Source organism: Hipposideros armiger, unplaced genomic scaffold, assembly GCF_001890085.2.
Source record: "Hipposideros armiger isolate ML-2016 unplaced genomic scaffold, ASM189008v1 scaffold_34, whole genome shotgun sequence".
Lineage (NCBI taxonomy): Eukaryota > Metazoa > Chordata > Mammalia > Chiroptera > Hipposideridae > Hipposideros > Hipposideros armiger.
Window position 1 is genome coordinate 3,230,900 of NW_017731384.1, and position 23,314 is coordinate 3,254,213.

The 23,314-nt window shown below is 42.1% G+C and overlaps 1 protein-coding gene across 3 annotated transcripts in view; it reads right to left on the reverse strand.

Annotated features, from left to right (window-relative positions):
• The window catches only part of PITPNC1 (phosphatidylinositol transfer protein cytoplasmic 1), a 248,986-nt gene that overhangs the window by 76,086 nt on the left and 149,586 nt on the right, over positions 1 to 23,314 (reverse strand). For all 3 annotated transcript variants that reach the window (XM_019637713.1, XM_019637715.1, XM_019637714.1), the window contains exon 5: positions 10,438 to 10,509. In XM_019637713.1, coding sequence (XP_019493258.1) covers positions 10,438 to 10,509 — 72 coding nt within the window. The remainder of the gene's footprint in view (positions 1 to 10,437; positions 10,510 to 23,314) is intronic.

Consider the following 23,314-nt stretch of genomic DNA (forward strand, 5'->3'; position numbering starts at 1 on the left):
CCAACGACTGGACTCAACAAACATAAACGCAAAGCTCTAGGTAAATAAACAGGAAAGCAGAGTAAAGTGCATTGTTTTCCCACAGTAATTAGGTCTCTTGGGTGAGGCGGGGGAAGCCAAACTTTTGGGAAACAAATGCTAAGTGACAGGAACTGAGACTGGATCACAGAAAATAGGAGAGATTTGAATCTCCTGGAACAGTAGATAGATGAATATTTTTCCCCCCAAACGCAAAAGACTAACATCAGAAAAATACCAAGGATCGTATGACAAACAACAACTACCCACCACTCAAAATGAACACATGCAAACATTTTGTCATACTTGATTCCGATTCTGCCCCTCCTCCCTTTTTTAAAAAGAAAGTTTCACATTTAAAGTTGAAATCCCTTCCTCTTTTACTCCAGGCTGACAGCTATCATAAGTTTGTTGTGAACCTGGTCCGTATTTTTATAAACTTTATATTTCTTACAATATATAAATGTATCCATAAATAATATAGTCTTAAATGATTTTAATGATTTCCCACAGTTAAGTTTGTAAACTCCTTTTGGAGTTTATTTTTTAACATGGGAGTGAGGCAGGGATCTAATATTTCACTTTTCCATAAGAAATGTCAATTGAGCCAATGTCATTTTCTAAGAAAATGACCCAATGTCTTTTCTCCCAACTGATTTGAGATGCTTTATCTACTATGTATCAAACTCCCATTATTAGCTTAGGTCTATTTCTACCTCTTTGCCAATACCATACTCTTTTAATATGGTTTGTTATCTGGCATAGATGAATCTGCCCCATTTCATTCTTTGTTCAAATTTTGTTCTGGCTATTTTTGGACTTGTATTCTTCCATTTGAATTTTACAACCAAGTTATGACAATCCTGTTGAGATTTTGATTGGAATTACGTTTAATTTGCCAATTAATTTAGCAAAAAATTTACTTTTTTATTGTATTTAGTTTTCCCATCCATGAACGTGGAGTATTTATCATTTATTCAGGTCTTTGTTATGCCCTTAATAATCTATACTGTCTATAAAAGTTAGATTGTTCCTAGATCCCTTAAAGTTGTATTGATATTAATAATGGTGTCTGCCCCCACAGAGCTTTAAATAAGTTGGAAAGACAGTTAATTGAGCAATTACTATACAGCATAAGTGCTGTAGTTAGGGGGGGCACAGATAGGGTAGTGTACAAACAAGGAGGTACATAGCTTGGGCTGTAACACTTAGCAGGGTTGTACAGTTAGAAGTCTAGTCTGAATCATCTCTAGTTGCCTTTTCAAAACTTCAGGACACAACCCAGAGTATAAAATTACTCAGAAAGAACCTAGGATTTCTACGATTCAAACAATTTTTTCTTCATAAACATCTTTTGGATGAATAGAATCAACGATGATGCTGATAATAATTATGATGAGGCTACTTTTTGTTTTCCTGTTTCATTAATGAAATCAGGATCACCTAAAAGAAAGAGAAGACTGAAAATTCTGTTTCATGGCTAGAGAAAAACAAGAACAAAAGACTCGTGTAACCTTGAGTAAGTTATCTGACATCTCTTTGCAACATGTGAATAGTTCCATTTTTAACGACTTTTTTTAAGAAGGAAAATACATATATAAATAAAAATTTTTTTGCTGCACTGTATGAGAGCGAGAGTTTGTTAGTTCATTCCCAAATATGTCAGCATGTATCTCCTACGAACAGGGACATTCTCCTAAACATTCACAATGTAATGATCACAGGTAAGAAATGTAATATTGATGATATGTACTATTTTTTTTTTTTTTTAGCTGAGCCATCCTGCCACCAGTTGGCAGCTCAGCGGCTGCTCAGCTCAGGCCAGGACTTGAACCGCTGTTGCTCAGAGCTCAAACTCTTGAGCGAGCTCTTAACCAACTGAGCCATTCGGCCAGCCCTGACAATATGTACTATTATCTAATATATAGTCTATATTCAAATTTCCCCAATTGTCCTAATTATATATTTTCTTGCTCCCTGCACCACCTCTCCCCCCTTAATCCATAATCTAATCAAGGATTAGGCATTAAATTTAGTTCTGAATTACATTAGTTCCTTTTAGCTAGTTGTTTTGTAGTGTCCCTCAATCTGGATTTATCTGGTTGTCTTTTTTTGAATTCAGGTTAAACATTTTTGGCAAGGATAATGCATAGGTGATGTCGTGTCCTCAATATGTCACAATGGAAGGCACATGGTGTCAGTTTGTCCTATTATTGGTGATGCAAAACGTGCTTACTTGATGGTTTCCAGTAGATTTCTCCCATTATAATTAATACATAAGCTCTGGGATGATACCCTGAGGCAGTGTGAATTCCTGTTCCCCAATATTTTACTCAATGGTTTTAGCATACACTGATGACTCTTGCTTGAGTCAGTTATTCCTATCGTAGCTGTACAACGGTCACCCGACCTTGATACTTGGTATTGCTTTTGTGGCTCTGACCTCTGGTCTCCTAACCATGATTCAGTCTCGTCCTTTTGATTATGCTGCTTTGGACCAGTTTGGTTAACTGTCTTCCTAATACTTAGTTCTAACAGGTCAGCACAGGCAGGACTTTTTTAGATTTATCACAGCAACCAGTAAACCAGGCCTAGACAAAAAGCAAATACTATTTTAAGCTCTATCTATTAATAATAATGATTCCTAGCAATAAGTCCTAGCTTCTCTGAATTGCAGAGATAACGTGCTGTGTGACTTAACCCAAACAGAAAGCTAGTCCTCATGTTGAACGATGGATGCTCCTTTTGCCCACGTTTTTTTTTACATCCAGCTCTCAGATCACAAATTGTACCACAAATAGCAAAGGCAACATCTTAAGGAATCAAACATGCCCTGTTTTCCACTGTCCTCAAAAATCATACTATTAGACACAGATTGAATAAATCCACTGACTTTCCACTGACTTGGACCAAAGTGGATAACAAGCCTTTGAAACTGCAAATGGGGGTGTCTTGTGCAACCTTCTTTTTAGCACCATTTTTAGAGAAAACTGCAGATTTTGTAGTACCTGATTATAATAATCTACGGTTAAAAACAGAAACAGAAATTGAAGACATCAGAGAGCCTGTCTAAAAATAAAGCAAACACTTTCTTTCTTTCTATAATCCTCAATTAGAACTCATTTAAGGAAAAGATAATCAGCTTCAGACACCTGTAAATGTATTTCTTGCTGGCACCTCTGCTTTACAAATTAACTTCATACATTTCACAATGTGTAAATAAATTATTTTACCCTCCATGTACCCAGGTTGTCTGCTTGCTGTTAAAAATACAAATACTAATACTAGCAAAGAAACAAACTTCATGATGACTATTACAATAACAAATCCTCAAAAAATAGACCTTTCCATAGATAGCATTCCCTCTTTGTCAGTTGGTAACTTCAATGGAAGCTATTTGTGAGCAGGGGGAGACTTTGACCACCTCTCCAAGGTCATGCAAGGTGGACCAAGTCAATGCATTGAAATGCTTACTCAGTTCATCCAGGGAAGGCACCCACCCAGGGGGAGAAACTAGATTTCTCAGGTAGACCTTTGTAGTTAACTAAATGAGACAGTCTAATTCCCTAAAACCAAGTGCAGCTCAGTGATGGACAATGAGTCTTCATCAAGGAGAAAAGATAATAATCAGAAGTTGGACTTGAGAGCCATGGGAAGGTCCTTCTCAGGACCAGGGTGCTCTGGATCCTGGAGTATCCAGAACTTTCTTTTTTGCTGTGACTCCTCTCCCTATCTAACTTCACTCATTTTTAACTCTGAAGCATGACCTGCACCTCTCCCTGAATTCCAGGTTCAAATATCCAACTCCTGACCTGCCACTTCCACTAGGAAATCTCACTAGTACCTCAAACTGATTGTGTCTCCTCAAATGGGGTTCTAGGTTTCCCCTTAGAACCCGCTCCTCCTCCACGGCCCCCCACCATGGCAATGGCACCACCACCCACTTGGGGTCAATCGACAAAGCTAAAAATCCTGAGGTCATCCCCATTTTGCTCCCCTTCTCATGCATCAATCCCAACAGGAAGTCAGTTTGTTTCCAAAATACATCTACATCCTGCCATCTCTTCAGCCCATCCCATAGTCATCTTTGGTTTGGATTCTCGCAATCGCCTGCCAACGGGATTTCCTGCTTCTGTTCTCGTTGTCCTAACACCCACTTTCCACAGAATGCCCCGAGGAAACACTTAAAAATATAAATCACCCCATGTAACATGGAATCCTAAACTGGATTGTGGAAGAAAAAGAGGGCATTAGTGGGTCAACTGGTGAAATCTGAATCAAGTCTGTTGTTTTGAAAATTGTATCATGGTTCTGTAAGAAGTTACCATTAGGGGAAGTTGGGTAAAGACAGCTTTCTCTGTACTATCTTTGCAACTTTAGTGTAAATGTAAGATGATTCCAAACTGAAAAGTTTATTTAAAAAATCCCATAAATACCATTTCCTTTGTTTGAAATCCTTGCATAACTTCCTATTAAAATACACTGCACTAAAATCCAAACTCTTTGCCAAGGCCTCAGAGGTCTTACATGATCTGGCTTCTGCTACTTAAAATAAATAAATAAATAAAAAATATTATATATATATATATATATATATATATATATATATATATATATAATTTTTTTTCATTTCCTACTAGTCTGCTTCCACTCTTAATGGGCTGGCCACTGGTCTTCTGACGCCTCCTGGAACGTGTCAGGTTGGGGCTGGGGCTGGGATCTTTGCCCTCATTGCTCCTGTATTAGCTTGCTAGGGCTACCATAACAAAATACCACCAATCGAGTGGCTTAATCAACATCCTTCTATTTTCTCACAGTTCTAGAGGCTAAAAGTCCAAGATCAAAGCGTTGGCAGGTTTGGTTTCTTCTGAGATCTCCTAGGCCTGCAAATGGCCATCTTTCTCTTGTGTCCTCACCTGGTCCATCATGTACATCAACATGGATTTGGTGGTGGTTGGCGGGGGCGACAAAACTCAGTCCATAACAGTCCGTTTGCCTGGATAACCCTTCAGGTGGTTGGCTCCTTCTCATCCTCAGGTCTCACAGGGACTTGTCACCTCTTCTTTGCGGTATTTCTTGACCACATGACTTCAAGCTGAGCTCCCTCTCCATCCTATTTAGTAAGCACTTTCTTTGCACTTCCTACGGCTGGAATGTTTTGTTTGTTTTCTTGCTTATTATCTGCTTTCCCTCATCTCATGAAGAGTGGAGGCCCTATCTGTTCTCCAGTTGGATCCTCAATGGCTTTCAGAACGGCTGGCACATGGTAGGTACCCCAAATTTGTTGAACATGAAATGGTTTATTGACAATTCAGAGAAAAGCAGAGCATCATTAGGAAATTATCATTAACACAGTTCATCCCATGGTAGGACCATAACTGAAGCAAATACCTAATATCTGCACAGCACTTGGCAGTTTATGAAGTGCTTCCAGGTAAATTAACCTGTATGAATCCTTCACGCTGTCATGCAGGCATTATTTACTCTATTTCCTTGATAAAGAAACCAAACTCCATTGCTCAAGGTCATATAGCTGGGACGTCCAATACAGACCTTTTTGTTTCACAAAGAAAAATCCTGTGTTCTTTTATCACAACATAACTAGACACTAAATCAATTCCAAATATTTCTTTTAGACAACCTCCAAGGAGAGCTCTGTGAAGGACAGAGCCTCATGCTTCCAGGAACTACACTGGACATTCTTTCCATCTGATCAGAGGAGGTTCGTTGCTGAGGAATAATGGCTAATGAGAGAAAATATGGTACCCTCAGGCCCTTTGCTTGTGTGTGGGGGTGGGTGGTGGTGGAAGTGGTGGTTATAAACATGCCTTTTGGAATCCATTCTATTTCCAGGGGTATAAAGAAGTGAAGAAAGTTGGAGAACCTGATTTCCTAAGTTTCACAATTGGTTTTAAATGCACATAATAGTTCTTTGAAGTCTATGGTTGTCAGCCTCAATGCTCGTTGTCAGATTCACCTGGGGAAGCTTTTACAAATTCCAAGGGCTGGACCCCACCCCAGACCAATGAAATCAGAATCCCAGGGGGTGAGACTGTGGCACTGGTTGAGTGCTAAAGCTTCCCAGGTGACTTTAATATGCAGCAATGATTGAGACCCATTGGTCTGAATCCTCCAATGGCGGGATGGCATATCCTACACTTTCCCTCCCCCTCAAGAGGACATATCAGGTTTAACTGGAGGATGGATGCTAAAACTGCACACACTCCCAATTGGCGAATTTGGCATTCCTAGAGGGACAGTGTTCTGTCCTTCATGTGCATTGGCTGGTTTCGACCAACCTGCACGCAGGACCAATTAATTCCTAGCGGGGTGGAAACCAGGCATGAGCCATTGCTAAAACCTCTCAGGGGAGTCTATGTGCAGCCGAGGTTGAGAAGCACTGTTTTAAATGGTGTCTGCTTTGTGTGGAAGAGGAAGTAAAGGCAAGGCTGCCCCCATTAACCCCAGTGAACGACAGTAACCTGGCAGCAGCCGTCACCCGAGTGCTAAGCACTGACTTTCCCAAATCTAGATTTATGGCCTTGTATAAACAACAGAACCTTACCTTGGCCTGGTGCCATCCTTCTCAGCACTAATTAAGGCTTAAATAATTCTCATCAGTATGCGAATAAAAGAAATGGACCTCAATTTAAGACAACGTCCCCATTGTGTCCTGGTTAATGTATTCACAATTTACAGGTTTTCACAATCATAAATATGCTATAACAGCTTTATTTTAACACAGAGAAGATATTTAAACCTAGTCATCCCACCACCACCATTTTTTTTCCCCTAGATATTGGGTCATGTAAAAAAAATTACTTATATGGTGATGGATAATAGGATAGCAACATGTACTCTATTCAATCATTAATCAATATGATTATCACTAGCATTTTTCAATTTAATTATTACTCCTTATCGTCATCCATTTCATTAAACTTTTGGCAGGTAAGGTGGGAAACAAGGTGTAGATAGCAGTATGAAGGATGGCAGCTGAATGATAAGACTATATGCCCAGAAAATGCAAAGAAATGAACTGAGTTTATGAAATAATGTGGCAAAGCGGTGAGACAGGAGAAAATCCACTGCTGCGCTGCTTTCTTTAGCAACTCTGCCTCCCACCAAAAACTCCATACTCACCCATGGACAGAAAAAGCGCATGCCAGCACACACCATCTGCTTAAGGCTCTAGTTTTGAACCCTTGAAACAAAGCTATTTTTTAATGATTAACGTATGTATTATTACATAAATATATATTTCTCAGGTTCTGATTTCAAAGCAGGAACAAGTGTGAACGAAAACCAATGAAGTCTTCCTTTTCTGCCTTCCTGGGACCAACCTTGAGCCAGCTGGGTGACCAACAGCTGCTGCTGAATATGTAAATTACAGGAAGGCAAACTACAAAGTCTAATTCAGCTGGGGCTGGCCTGTCTGGTCCAATGACCTCAAAAGCAAGACCTAGGGATCTATGAAACAGAGCCAGGTGCCTCCGTGTAACAAGATGGTGGCACGTGGGCTTGGACAAGCTGGGTGCCACGACAGAGATGTAAGGAGCTGGCCCCAATGGCAGTCTCAGAATCAGCAAGTTGGAGAGATAGAAACAACACAAGGAACAATAGCTGGCATTTCTCCCAGAGGAAGTCAATTGTGTTGACAAGGACTATACGCAAGTGCCCAGGGTTTGGTGTTTCTCTTGGAGGCCGGTCTAAGTCTCAGGGGGGCCTGGCCGTTGGCATGGACAGGGGATGGTGACTCTAAGCAAGGATCCTGACTCTAGGGTGAACAACCTGGGATCTTAAATTCCTAGGACAGTAGTGACAAAGCTAAATGCTTAGAAGAGTAGTAAAAAGAACTTACCATCTGCCGACAAGGGATATAAGATAATAAATGAGAATTATGTGAAATTCTTTTTGACTATGTGAACAGAGCAGAGGATAAATCAGCAGATTATGCTGTTCCTATAAACCTACAGGGATCCCGGTGAGGCAGCATGTCCTCCCCAGACCTCCACAAATGGAGCAGTTTTTAACTATTCATGAGGACAGAGCAACAGAGAAAATGAGAAAGGAAGGGAATTTGTTTGAAAAAACTAAAAGATGTTAATCCCCTGCCCCCGTGCTTTAAGACTGTGCCAGGAAAAGCAATTCAGACACATCTGATGTGTATCACCCTTTTCCTGATGATCCACAGCTACATCAAAATGGTCAGGCCCGCATCAATATCCAGTGACTGGCAATTATTTAAAGGAATACATTTAAGTATGGAATGCAGTGCAGCCATTAAAAAATCACACTGGGAAGGACACTTCATGACAGGTTAAAAACAGCAGATTACACGATTCAATTTTAGGAGAGGTGGTTAAAAAGTAAATTCATCAGTAATCTGTGACATGAACCAAAATACTAATAGCAGTCATCTCTGAATTACTACTGGTTTTTCTTTTGTGCTTTTCAAGTTTTAATAACCATGTGTTAATTTTCCAATCAGAAAAATGAAGTCATTATTTTACAAGGGTTCAAGTTAAACACTGTGTAACACCACCGGGGGAGCCAAAAAATGTATACACGACTTGTATTCATTTTTTGTTATTGGTATATATTGAGTATTACAATTTTAATATTGTTTTTACCTTTCTTAAAATGTGTATACATTTTTTGTCAACTTCTGTATTTTAAACAATGAGGCTTTGATGAGGCTGGCCAGCAAAGCACCTCTAATTTCAGGCTGTTGACAAGGAGATGGTCCTCAACTTTTCCCTTGAGGTCAGTAACCACCAGGGGATGCTAACCACTGGGTATCCTGAACTTAGTGGGAGGACAGTAAGTACCCTTGCTGGCTACAGTCGTCTTTCCTCTGGAAAGTTCCAGGAACTCTAGTCAAGACATTCAGCTGTGACAGCTGGTAGAAAGATCTAAGAAGTTGTCAAATTTGGTGAGTGCTAGTGGGTGCTGCTCTGTCTTTCTAAACAGGGATCAGCAAACTTTTTTCTGTAAAGGGCCAGGAAGTAAATATTTTAGGCTCTGTGGGCCATTTTGAGCTCCACTGCAACTACTCAATTCTGCTGTTGTAGCATGAAAGTAGCCGAGATAATACACAAATGAGTGTGGCTGTGTTCCAATAAAACTTTATTTACAAAAAATAGTTGGCTGACTCCTGATAAACTCCCGGTTTTCTAACTTAGTTCTAGAAGCTGAAGTGAATAGGTACAAGCCAAGTCAGTCCCTGTAAATAGATAGGTCATTATTGAATGCCGCTCCTCAAACTCTTCCCTTTCTGAGTGAGGGTCGACCAGTAGTGACTCTTCACAGGGAAGGAAGGGAATCCCATTATCAAGCTTATGTTTTTAAGTTATTTTAATATGTTGAGTACCTGAAGTTTGACAAATGTATTTTTTTTTTAAGCTGAGCCATCCTGCCACCAGTTGGCAGCTCAGCGGCTGCTCAGCTCGGGCCGGGAATCGGACCGCTGTTGCTCAGAGCTCAAACTCTTGAGCAAGCTCTTAACCAACTGAGCCACTCGGCCGGCCCTACACAAATGTATTTTTAATACCATTGATGCAATTTATATAGTGACACATAAATAGAAGGTGTTTGATTACCCCTTGCTGAATACTGAATGAATTAATGAACGAATGAATGAATGAGTGTCCTCCCTTACCAGGCTGATGTGAAATATAGTTTGAATGACACTTGGGAACCACTCAAGCTCTGTCTAGGCAGACTCCACCTTGAATGAGACAACCTGTGCCTTGCACAAATACACCCAGACCTTCTAGAAGAAATTGTTCCTGTCCCAGGCAGATACTTTTTAGATGTTTCTAGAAGATGTCAACACAAAGAACCACAGAGCAAGAGTCTGGGGTAAAAGGTCAGAAGATGCATTTTAAGCAACACCAATAAAGTACCTGGCTGAAATTTAGTTAAGGGTCAGAATGCCTCATGAGGTAAATATTTTGCAGGACGGGCACACTGATCTTAAGGTGGGATATGTGTGTACACATGTACATATGTGAACATACGCAAAGTCCAGCACAAAACATACAGAATGCACACATCTATCTGATTGCATTCATCTTTCTAAGTAAATGTTAATAGTCATTGAGATGTGTGTTCGCCCCAATGATCAGAAATCAAATCCTGGATTCCAAGCTCTCTACCATCCTCTCGATCCCGAATAACAATTACTCTGGGTCACAGAAACTTCTACACATAAAAACGAGAAGAAAAGCTAGATGACAAAATAGCCCAGAGAGAAATCCCAGGGCCAGAGCCCTCGGAAGGCAAAGGCCAGCACTTCTCTGAGGTCCCAGGCACAGATCCCGCTGCTGGCTCTGGGCATGCAGGGGCTGGGGAAAGCACTCTGACTCTCAGAGCCCAAGAGACGAGAGCGCAGTATGGAATGGAGGGGCTACTCACGCTGTCGTTGCTTCCTTTGTTGTCCTCATACTTGGTTTCTATGTGAATGGAGAATTTCGGCAGAAAGGAGCACTGTGGAAGAAGAGTAAAGATTCGTTAGCACACCACCATCTCTCTCCACATCTTCAGAATAGCCCCTGGGTGCTCTCCTGACAGTCTGGTTGGGAGCGCTGTTCGCGATCAGAAATGTTAAGACGCTGGGTCAATATCCCAATGCAGGCAAGAGAAGCCGCTGTTGGCAACATGAACACAATTTCATCCCGAAGTCAGGCCAGAGGGAATAACCAAGCAATGGGAGGCAAGTCATTGAAGAGGACGTTTCCAAAAGGATTATGTTCTGTGAGTCCAGCACAAACTTGAGAAAAGCAGACTCCTGAATCAGAGGCAATTTCAGTTCTGGGTGCTTACCTTTGGGGAGCAGGTTCCACTGCTGGATACCTGAAGACCCAGCCTTACCCTTTATAGAAATATTCATACAAAGCTAAGGAGGTAGTACAGAAGGACCTTAAAATTTACTGAATTTTAAGTAATTTATAAATTACTGAAGTCAGACAGACCTGGCTTTTTATCTGGGGTTTATCACTTGATAGCTATGTGACTTTGGACAAGTCATTTAACTTTTCTGAACTCTAGCAGTATTAAAAGAGGGATAATAATGATTACCTAACAGTGGCATTGTGAGGGTTAAATAAAGTCATGTGCGTGGAACATCTAGAGCTTGGCACAGAGTCAGCATTCAACGAAAGGCAGCAAACAGTAAGGCAGGTACAACTGAGCTGGATATAAAAGGCAGCACCTTTGCTAGCACCACGGAGAGAAACGCCAAATGCACACCGTCCTAGTGTCCTGGTCTCATGGAGTTATGTTCAACATATTCAGTAGATTTTAAGAATTAAGGTAGCTTGAGAAGAGGATTTTGATGGATGTGGATATATAACCTCCCTCCTGCTGGCACAGAGCTGGGCAGTAGCTTTCCTGGACACCAGAGATGGGATTGAAGACTAATGGGTAAAATGACCCAGCAGGTCCACTGGGAGCTGGAGGTGTTGGAGATGTAAGACAGGCTGATACCCTCACAGTCCCAAAAGACTGGCTTCTTTATTTATTTCTCCAGCATGCACAGAGCATGTATTCTACACCAGGTACTGGGTTAAGTGCGTCCAGGTTCTAATTCACTTATTCCTCGTAACCATCCCATGAACTAGGTACTATTATTATTACCCGGCTTTAAAGATAAGGGAACAGGGACACAGAGAGGTTAAGAAAATGGCCCACAATCCCACAGCCAGTACATAGTAGAGTTGAGATTGAAAGTCTGGTGGCCTGGTCCCAGCATCCAAGCTGTTGATCACTACATCCCACTGTTCTCATAGTGAAATCTCGGCGCCTGTAGCATCATTATCAGCAGCAGCAGCAGCCTGGAGCTTCTTAGAAATACAAATTCTTGGGCACAATCCCAGACACACAGAATCAGAAACCCTGAGGATGGCACCCAGGCCCCTTTTTTAACAAGCCCTTCAGGGCATGCTCGAGTTGAAAAACCACCTCGCAACACCAGGATGGGAAGGAAACAGAGAGAATGCATTATCTAAAATCCCCAAGTCCACAACACCCACCCTCACCCCATGGGCTGGTGGTTCCCTTTCAAAACAGCTGAGACCCCAGTGGCATCTGTAGAATAAGGCAGAGCCATTGAATGTGCCACTGATGATTCTCCTGACATCACATGGCTGTGTGATTCCGCATTCATCTGTCTTAATCCGATTGAAACAAGCAAGCTGAACCGTGACTAAGGAAACACGGAAACAATCAATCCCAGTAATTGCCTTTATGGAGAATGTGGCCGACTGATTATTCACTGACACCTCCTTTTCTGTCTCACTCCATAACCGCTGCCCTCACACCCAGTGCCAGGGAGTTCCAAGGGGGGGCTGCTCATTGGAAGTGAGACCCTGGAGGGCTCGGAGCCCACAGCAGAGCTCTCGATAGACATGTGAACTTGGGGAGATGCACCTGCCTGAGACTCTTTTAAAAGTAACGAGGCTTCAGGTAAACAGATTTGTCCTTTTTAACCCATAATTCATATGAGGGTCAATCCAATGTGAACATAGTACCAGGTGGCGGGAGAACACAGCCATCCAGCCTGGGGAGCTGGGTCTGGGTGTATCAGAGTGGAACCTTGCAAGGAATTTTTATTGGCTGAACCTCTAAACCACTTACCTAAGGTCAAACAAATCAATCTTAGCATTTGGGTATTAAACCCAAATACGAAATGCAAAACTCTCATGCAAATTGGCAGCTGTTATTTTTGAGTCAAGGACTTAGGTTATTTTCATATCAGAACGGCAACCCTGCCGGAAAGCTGAGTGCACCTGGCTTTGGCAAGACAGCAGGAGGACCCGGACCAGACAGGCCAACTCCAGGCTTGTCAGCATTTTCTCCTTCAGCAGTGGTTTGGGGCTGATAATCCCCTTGGGATCTCTGATGGCTGTTTCTCGGAGCCCTGGAGTGTGTGGGTGTTTCAAATTTAAAATTCAGATGTATTTATGGCTTGGGGCATTTTCAGAGCTGTTATTAAAAACTTTCCTGTGAGATGTCCATGTTGAGATAAACTTCTGCTTCCCCACACAGGGGATAATGCAGCCCGCTGATCCTCCTGGAGCCTTAACTGTTAAGCAAGGTCCTTTCTTTCTCCCCGGTTGGCTCCCTAAGGAATCTCACCACTGAGGTTCTCCTGAATCCCTTCCTTTCTGAAGACCCCAGGATTGATGTCACTCTTCCTCCCCCACACCTGATCATTTTGAATCACGGTTTGATGAGGACACAGGCCACATGATAGAAACACCTACAACTTCCCTCTCCTCCATTTCAAGTCTTCTGCTTATGTTTTATGCTACTTCTTATTCTTTGTGAATCAGAGAAAGACACTGCTTTCTTTATTCAAATAGAAAATAACAGAACGAGAACTGAGACACAGTAGTCAGCAGACCTGGGCTCAATCCGAGATTGAGCTATTGACTAGGCTAATTACAGTTCCAAGCCTCAGTTTCCCCATCTATAGAAAGGGGATAATCCTTCTCTACTCTCTAGTCACACTGAGAAGATCCATGAAATCATTAAGCTAAACCCCAGCACAATGCCCGGCACATCGTGGGTGCACAATAAAAAATATTTATAAGTCTGTTCTCTGGAAACTTGTTTCATTGATTATTTACATCTTCTCCTTAACTTTTTCCTACAGCCTAACAACATAACGAAAAGTGTCATATTCTTAAAAAGAACAAATAAGCATCACGTTCCCTCAGTTATGTTTTTGCTCTCCATCTACACGATCAATCCCATTTCTCTTTGTCTCCACAATCAAACTCTATGAGAAGAGTGGTCAATGCTGGCTGCTTCTACCTTTGTAACGCCCATCTCTTCCCAACCAGCACAATATGATACGGAAATGAATGACTATCAAAGAATTTTCAAACCAGCATCGCTTCTCCATCCACACCTTGTAGAACTCTACACACTGTTCAATCTGATGGAACAATTTCTCCTTCCTGAATAAGCAGCTCCTTCTCAGCCTTCCTCTCCCTCCCCCACCTTCAATCGAGGTGGTCCCTTAGGTTTTCTTCCACCCTATTTTCTTGCTCCACACTTTTTCCCGATGATCTCATATGCTCCTGACTTTTCCATGACCATTTTTTATGGAAGCCTCCCAAGTTGACGTCTCCTCACATGTCCACCTGCCCACTGGCCATCTCCAACAAGGACTCTATAGACAACACTAAACTTGAAAGGTCCATACTGAATTCAAATGTTCTCCTGAACTGTAGGCGTTTCCACGGGCTGTCACAGCAAATTACCATGAACTTGGTGGCTTAAAACAACAGGAATTGATCCTCTCATGGTTCTGGAGGCCATACATCCGAAATCAAGGTTTGGGCAATGTTGTGCTCCCAACTGAGCCTCTAGAGAAGAATCCTTCCTTGGCCTTTCCAGCTTCTGGTGGTCTCAGGTGTTCCTTGGTTTCTGGCTGCATCACTCTAATTACCGCCTCTATCTTTATATAACCTAGATCTTCTTCATTTCTTACAAGACACCAGTTATTGGATTTAGGCCCACTCTAAATCTAGTGTGATTTCGTCTCACACCTTGAAGTCCTTCACTAATTATATCTGCAAAGACTCTATTGCCAAATAAGGTCATATTCTGAGGTTCCAATGGACATGAATTTTGAAGGGAAAACATGAAACCCCCAAGTCCTGCTGGCTCAGATTCCCTCCTTAAAGGGAAAACTTGGAGTTTTCTATATCTGACCCTAATTTTCTTTCTGGCTTTGCCCTATATTCATCCCTTAGGCAGTGAGAGAAGACCACTCCCCCTTTCCTGGAAAACTTCTGGCTGTCATGTCCGTCTCCACTCCCCGTCCCCGCTTGCACGCACGCGCGCGCACACACACACACACACACACAGTTTGCTCAGCCTGAAATTTCCTCCCTAAATCTATACAGACCATTTCAAATACCACTTCAGAATGATTATCCCATGTGTGCAGGTAGCACTGTTTGTACCTTTGTCACCGCATTTATCTCTTTTTCCATCATTACAGTTACCTGTCTATGTGTCTGGCTCACCAACCAGATGATAAGCTCCAATACTATTCCAACAGAGAGGTTCCTCTCCTAAGCCCTGCTGCCATTAGGAATGGAATAAGTCACAGTCACCCCAGTTATTCAGATATCAAAGGATCTCTTTTAAGATTGCTCAAATCTGCTTTCTGCGACTAAGAGCTTTGCTCCAGCTAGGAATATAGCACCTAACCTAGTCATTCTCAAATATTCAGGGGGAGAAGGCACCACTCCACCCTGGACTTTCTCAAAATATGGGTTATCCCCTAAAGATTTTGACACATTTATTTGGATAAGAGGGATTGCTGAGGGAACTGTCAGGAGTGTGGAAGTTGAAAAAAAGTTGGGAAGCCTGACATAACCAAACTGGAACATAATACAGGAGAGCCCTCAGGGGTGTTACCCACTGGCAAAACCTGAAAGAGGTCTAAGGATTCAGAAGACTTGTGGACCCTCTATGACATGCTGAACACTTAAAGTCCCATTTAGCCCCCAACGACATGAAGGAAAGACTAACATACCCATGGCAGACAGAATTCTAAGATGGCCGGTAAGATTCCCAGCCTGTGGTACGCATATCCTATATAATCCCTCCTCTTCAGTGTGGGTGAGACCTGAGAATACAGTGGGATAGGAGGTCTTTTGATTAGATTACCAAAGTGGTCAGACTACGTTAGATTATAGAAGGCTTGTTTTTAGAAGAAGCAGAGATTCCTTGGTTGTCTTTGAAGAAGTAAGCTGCCATGAGAGGGTCATGTGGCTAGAACCTGAGGGAGGCCTCTAGGAGCTGACAGTGACTCCTGGAGGCCAGCCAACTGGAAAACGGGAATTCCTTCCTCCAATTCCAAGAAACTGAATCCTATCAACACCCAGTGAGCTTAGAAAAGGACCCTGAGCCGCAGATGACACTGGAGCCATGGCTGACACCTTGATTTCACCCTGATGAAATTCTGGGCCAAAGACCCAGCTAACGTGGACCCCCATGGAAATGTGAGATAAACTTGTGTTGTTTTAAGTCACTAAGTGTGTTGGAAATGTATTATGCAGCAATAGAAAAACAATACAACGCTCAACCTCAAGAATCCAACTACTGCTTCCCTTCCGAATCACCCATTTGGCTCTCATCTGAATAAAGTCTCATTCCCTTTGAGGTTTGAATGTATCCAGGGAAACGGGGAATTGGTACTCTCACAGAGTAGTCCCACCTGTGATGTCATCTGCTTTATGAGTGGCCACTGCGTATTGGCCAGGGTGACCTTTACTAGTAACGGATATCATTAAGCTTGTCATTTGCTGGTGTCCAGGTGCAGCAGTGTGTACCCAGCCCTCAGGGAGGAAGTATGGGAATTCAGTAGAAAGAATATAGGTTTTGGAGTGTAACAGGCTTTAGTTCAAACCCCAGCTTCTTTCCTTCCAAACTGTGTGACTTGGAGCAAATTCTTTAATCCCTCTGAGCTTCAGTCTTCTTATCCACAAAATGGAGGGAAGACCAACCTCATAGCTGCGGGGTGAGGATTTAGTGATATAACGAATGTCGAAGTCCAGGCAGTGTCTAGCAGAACAGTCACTTGAGAAACACTGGCCCATCCCATTGTACCCCTTCCCATGACATCCCAGAGACTATATGGGGGAGAAAACAGAGCTGGGTGTGGGCGGACCCTCCACAGCATATGCGCCAGGACGCACTGGGAGGTTGTGGGCTTGCTGGAGTGGTGCCAACAGGAGGACACCTTTCTGGTCTCCCATGACGTGGATGGCAGCCAGGCCACAGAGCAGGTTTGGGCTCTTTCGGTCTCATCCTGACCCCTGACTGCTGAGCTGCTGAGGACGTGTCACCCTATCTTCCAGGTCAGTCCTGTCACTGCCCTCCTTTTCCTAAAGGTCTGGTAACTCCTTTTTCCGCACAGGGGCTCTGTTCCCTCATCTCTTCTCAGCGTTCCCTAGACTCCTGCCTGCTTCATACAGGGAGACAAGAACGCTACCAGGAGCTCCATGAACTTTGTTTTTTCCTGGATCTAAAGCCTTTATGCCTGCTGGTTCACTCAGCCTTATGACAAAAACTGAGGCTCAAAGAAGTTAAGAAATAGCATACAAAAAAACCCCAAAACAACCCAACACAGCATTTGAGAGCCCCAGCAGTCCCACGAGATGACCCTGTCTACAAGCAGCGTGTTGGGGCAGTGACTCTAGAGCAGTGTGAGGAAGCAGTGGGAGAGGCAGTGAAGTGGCCTCGTCCCCTAGCACCTGGGGGACACCATGAGTTATTTCAGCTCTCCCCAGAGCCAGCTCCTGCCTCCCCTGGGCCCACTCTGGATCTGAAATCTTCTTTCTCATGAAAAATCTTTTTTTCTCTCTTCTTGACTAGAAGAGAAGCTTGGCCGGAAGAATCCTAACAAATATTCACTTTATTATGTCCAGGGTTTATTTTACCCTCAGTCCCCTAAAAATAAGAATGGGGTCATGGAGAAATTAGGAAAACAAAGCAAGAGATCTCCTGTCATCTCCTCTTTGATTTTCTAGCTTAGATCCTCCCCAGCCAGAAGAGTCTTACTAGTATCGCAGTCACCTGCTCCTTGCAACGGCCAGTTTCCTTGGTACCCAGTATCTGTGCATCTTTAATTTGCCTTTCAAACCCAAGGGCCTCTACCGGCCTGAACCTCTTCCTATGAAGTGGTTATCAGGTATCTGTGAAATCTCTAGCACCTGAAACTGAATGTGCAGAAAAGCAATGGCTCTTTGTGGAACATTTAAATGCATGTACTTGTATCTTTTGGAAGTGATGAGGGAATCTGCAGTCGGGAAGAAGAATGCCAGGAAAGATGAGCGATGTACCTGGGCCCTCTGCAAGAATAATTTCCAGACACGAACACGCCCAGGTTCACTGTCGGGAAAAGAAAGCAGCATATGCAAAATGCATGGCAGAGCTGAATTTTCAATTCACTCCAGACATGCTTTGGTAAAATGAAAGAGCTATTTTTAGTTCGGTGATTGATTAGGGTTGCTATGGCAATAAGAAACACTTACGAGAACAAAACGGAATGTAAGCAAGTCTTAAAGAGAAAGGGGCAAACACATTGGGAATTGGACAGTTTCTGGGTGGTGCTGACAGCCCTTGTTGCAGCCTCCACGTCTGTAGAAGGAGAGAGGGAAATGGTGGCTGCAGAGCACAGGACCTGCAGATGAGTCTCAGGCTCTCTAGCTGTTCTGAACGTCAAAAGCATGAAGTAGCAAAACTTCTGGAAGAATATGTACTGCTCACTTCAATTTACAAAGGAAAATAAAAATCATGTTCTCTCTAATAGTGTATTTCTAAAACTTAATGAGGCCTCATCTGGTGGGTTTGCTAAAAAGAGATTCCAGACCCCTTCCGGCTGACTTGCTGAGGGTTCCAGGTTCTCCACATATATTGCCCAGGCGTTTCTGAACCCCAGGAAGTTTTGGAATACCTTTGGGTCAAAATGATGGTCCAAGGTAAACACAGTCCAACATTCTCCATGTCCAGTCTGGGCCAGACAGACATGGCCCAACACTGAGGTAATAATAATAATAGTATTGATACTGTTCTTACAATCATCAGGCACTGTTCCAAGTATTTGAAATATAATAACTGAACTAGTAACTCATTAACCCTCATACAACTCTGTGAGGAATGTACTATTATTACCCCATTTTACAGATGAAGCAACAAAGGTATGGAGAAGATGAGTGGAGTGCCCCCAAAACCACATAACATTTATGTGACAGAGCTGGGATTCAGCTCAGGCTGTCTGGCTCTGTGGTTCATGTTTGTGATCCCATGTCCTGTTGTCTCTTGAGTATTAGGGAAGCACATGAGTATGTCTAGTGGTGTTGAGTACCTTGGTTGGGGGTGATGGCGACTGAGGCACAGGCTTTGCTTCTCAGTATGTCCTGTGGCCACTGAGAGCAGAGAAAATACGTGTGTGTGAATCTGTCAAATGATAGATGTGCCCTGCTTCGAATAAACCCAAAGAAGGAAAAACAGGAGTTACCCAAAAGATAAACTGGGGAATAATTATTCATTTAGGAAATTCACAGGGATATTCCTTTAAATGCCAAAATACCCTAGTACCTATGAATGACTAATATAATCATTTCAAATCCTGAATTTAAATATGGCTTAGTTAATTCCTACGATGAAGGTGCTTTAAAAATCCTTCCCAGAACTCCACGATGGATGTGAAATAATATTACGAATGAACAAATGTTCATTACCGCATTGTTGGTCTTAGAAAAGACATGAAAACAACCCAAAGTCCATCATTAGAAGGTTGGTTAAGTACACTGTGGTGGACTACAAAACTATTAAAAACCCAAAGTGTAAAAGATGATCCCATTTTTTGTAAAAAGAAAAAAAGTATACACAGATGGACCTAGAGACTATTATGTTAAGTGAAATAAGTCAGTCGGAGAAAGACAAATACCATATGATCTCACTTATATGTGGAATCTAAAAAACTGAATGAATGAGCAAAGTAAACAGAAATAGTCTCAGATATAGAGGAAAAACTGATGGTTGCTAGATGGGAGGGAGGTGGGGATGAGGGAGAAGGGGAAGGGGTTAGACAGCATAAATACGTAACTACAATATTGCCACAGGGATATGAAAGACAGTTTGAGGAATATAATTAATAATGTTGTAAATATTTTGTAGGGTGTCAGATGGTCACATGTCTTGTTAGGGAGACCACTTCATGGATGGGGTAGAGGCCTGACCACTGCACTGTACACCTGAAGCTGATGTTGTATAATATTGTATGTCAACTATAAGTGAATACATATATATATATATATATATATATATATATATATATATATATATATATATATTCATTCATTCACGGGACATAGAGTATAGTGTGGGAGTGAAGTAAAGGGAATTGTAATAGATATGTATGATATTGGGAGGGGAAGTGGGGCGGCAGATTGGGGGAAGGGGGTTGTCACTTTGAGGGGTAAAAAGTATAACTATTGTACTGTGTTGTACAGCTGAAACTAATTTTTAAAAATGCGTATTTCACAATAAAACAAAAAAACCAAACAAACAAAAAAGAAAAAGAAAAAGAAAAAAGGTACGCACAGAAAAAAATGGAGGAACAGACCTCAAAATATTCTCATGGGGAACAGTGGAGATTATAGAGCCATTTTACTTTCTATGATACACATTTTCATAATGTTTGGATTTAGCAATAAATATCTACTTTTTCGGTAAGCAGAAAATATTCAAATCCAACACAAAAGTTAATAAACACATCAATGATATCCCAAATTATATTATATCTAATGGAAATCACAAGATATTCCAAAAAATTCTCTTAATTTTAGTCCACTTTAACTTAAAGAGGAGTATATTACAAAAAGTACTGATAAAGAGATGGAGTAGATTTGCTGTAAATTCAGGAAGTTTGGAATCACTACTATAAGTATTGTTCATGGAGTTTTAGCATGCAGCGGGATCTGAGAAGTGACACAGTTCAGTAGCTCAAGCCACTTTTAAATGGCATCAGAGCTCTTGCTTCAAATAAAATGTTACTCAGGGACATGGTGGCCAGTGAGGCATGTACATGGAATCTCCTGGACCAAGAGAAAGAAAGTTTAACAACCAGTGATTAAGCCCAAGAACTCAATGCTTTATTCCTGGTCACCGGCCAGAATCCTTCCAAGTCTGATAGCAAACTTTACATGGAGGCTTGGCATCAAGAAAGTTAAATAGAAGAGTTCAGAATCTGGCTTAGGGCAGATGAAGTATTTATAGGCTTTCACAAGATCATGTCCTTTTAGCTTTCATCTGGAACTCAGTGCATTTCTCCCTGGCCATCTTGTTCTGACTCCATACAATACATGTCTCCTGGTATCAATTAGCATTAAGCTCTATATACGAGGTGAGACAATTAAGTTCGCTAACTCATCCTAGAGAAGTGCTACACACCTCATTGCTGAATATCACTATGGTCACCTTCGAAATGCTCCCCTAGGGATGCTATGCACCGACGCCAGCACCTAGTCTAACTTCTAAAGCAATTTTGGGACTCCTTTTCTGGAATGGCCATCAGAGCTGTTGTCATATTACCCTTGATGTCCTGAATGTTATCAAAATGTCTTCCTTTCAATATTGCCTTTATCTTTGGGTAAAGAAAGAAGTCATTGGGGGCCAGATCAGGTGAGTAGGGAGGGTGTTCCAATACAGTTATTTGTTGACTGGCTAAAAACTCCCTCACAGACAGAGCCATGTGAGCTGGTGCATTGTCGTGATGCAAGAGCCGTAAATTGTTGGCGAAAAGTTCAGGCCGTCTAACTTTTTCACGCAGCCTTTTCAGCACTTCCAAATAGTAAACTTGGTGAACTGTCCAGTTGGTACAAATTCATAATGAATAATCCCTTTGATATCAAAAAGGGTTAGCAACAGCGCTGCAAACAGTTCATGAACTTAATTTTCAGACCTTGTAGACTTGACTTTTTCTCTAATGGAATTCCCCTGAAGACATCGATTCCCTGGTACTACATTCATTGTTATCATATTAAATGTACTCTAAGGCCATACAGGGAATTTCAGCTGGAGATGGAATCATTAATAAAACTGGATTTGCAAATGTTTCCACATCTCACCAACAGGAGACGTACGTCCAGAATGTTCCCCGTCAGGTCAGGAGTTTAGGATTTACCCTCTTCTGGGAATCGGGAACAAATTGGAGTGACTTCACAAATATAGGCTGGCATATGGCCAGGTAGGAAACCTTCAGAGGAAAAGCCTTCTCAGTAAAAAACTACATGAGGATCAACCACAGAATGAATTCCAAAATATAGGCTGCATCGGAAGAAAAATGTATCCAAGAAGAGCGGTTGGACCGGAAGGAGAAGTGAGGGACGATGAGAGGAAGGGCGTGTGTGGAAGGCAGAGCATGGAAATGGAGCAGAAAAACAGCTGCTTATATTCCAACCCACGGCGAGGAAATGAATGTCAGCCTCTCCGCTGCTTCTCATTAGCCTGCACCCTACACTAAGGGTTCTGTTCATTCATCGATGGAGCCTCGTCCCATCCTCTGACATGCTGAGTAACAGCAGCTCACTGAGAAGCAAGGCCAGAAGGGAGAGGGAGCAAAGACATGAATGGAAACAGCATGTTTTCTCAATGGGGACATGGTTTGCAACGGGCGCTTCTATGAAAATCGAGAAGGGAAACTAAATTCAGGCCCATACTATATAGGGCTGGACCGGTCAAGGAAGAAATAAGCAGAAGGTGTTTGGGAATACTGATAGCTACCCGCAATAAAGGCAGGACAAGAATTTAAAGAGACAGGCACACCACAGCCAATGAAAAAGAAACGCAAGTAAATAATAGAGATGGGAACAAATTAGAGTGACTTCACAAATATAGGCTGGTCTATGGCCAGGTAGGAAACCTTCAGATTATATAAGCCTTCTCAGTTTAAAACTGTATGCATCACCCTCTTAACCAACTGGGCAAACTCCTCACTAAAATGTATATTATCGTGTAGCTCAAAGTATCTTACTGACTAGAAAGGTCAAAAGAGAAGAGGCAATTTTGCATTCACTTTATTGAATCGTGAAAATTGACTATTTTAATATAACCATAGTTCTATATGTCTTACTTTATTTTTACACAAAGAAATCTGCCCTACGCAATTTTCCAGTTGTATTATTCTGACCTCACCAGCTTGAACTGAACCAAACTCCATATACAGTAATAAATTGTAGAAGAGAAATCCAATTTTCAGTACCACTAGTAGAAAACAGAAAACAAAAACGGAAAGGAGACTTTCCTAGGAAAATCTTCTATCCAAAATTCTTTTAAACAAATATTTTTTCCTCTGGTCATGGCCCTCTGTAAAATTGTTCTGAATGATGTTAAAAAAAAATGCGAACAATTTAAAAATGCTCTGCTAGGGTAGAGAAGCATATTTTAGCTCCTGTTCCCGTCCCCCAAAATGGCTGAGTTAATTTTCTTTGACGTACAAAGACGAGATCGGGAACAGGTACAGCAAATGGAGATGGGATCAATCAGATTAACAACACTGGCTGTTCCAAGGTTCCTGCTTCACCAAGCACCGATCGACCGGGCTCTGAGATGTGGGCCAAGTTCCTCCAGTCCTGCACAAGGACCAAGGCACATCTGTGATTTCGTTGGTTTGCAACCGGTTCACCCATACAACCCGTTCCTTTTCTAAATTGAAGGAAATCAGGACGCATGCTTGCGTTGTCATCCCAATGTGCTGGTGCCT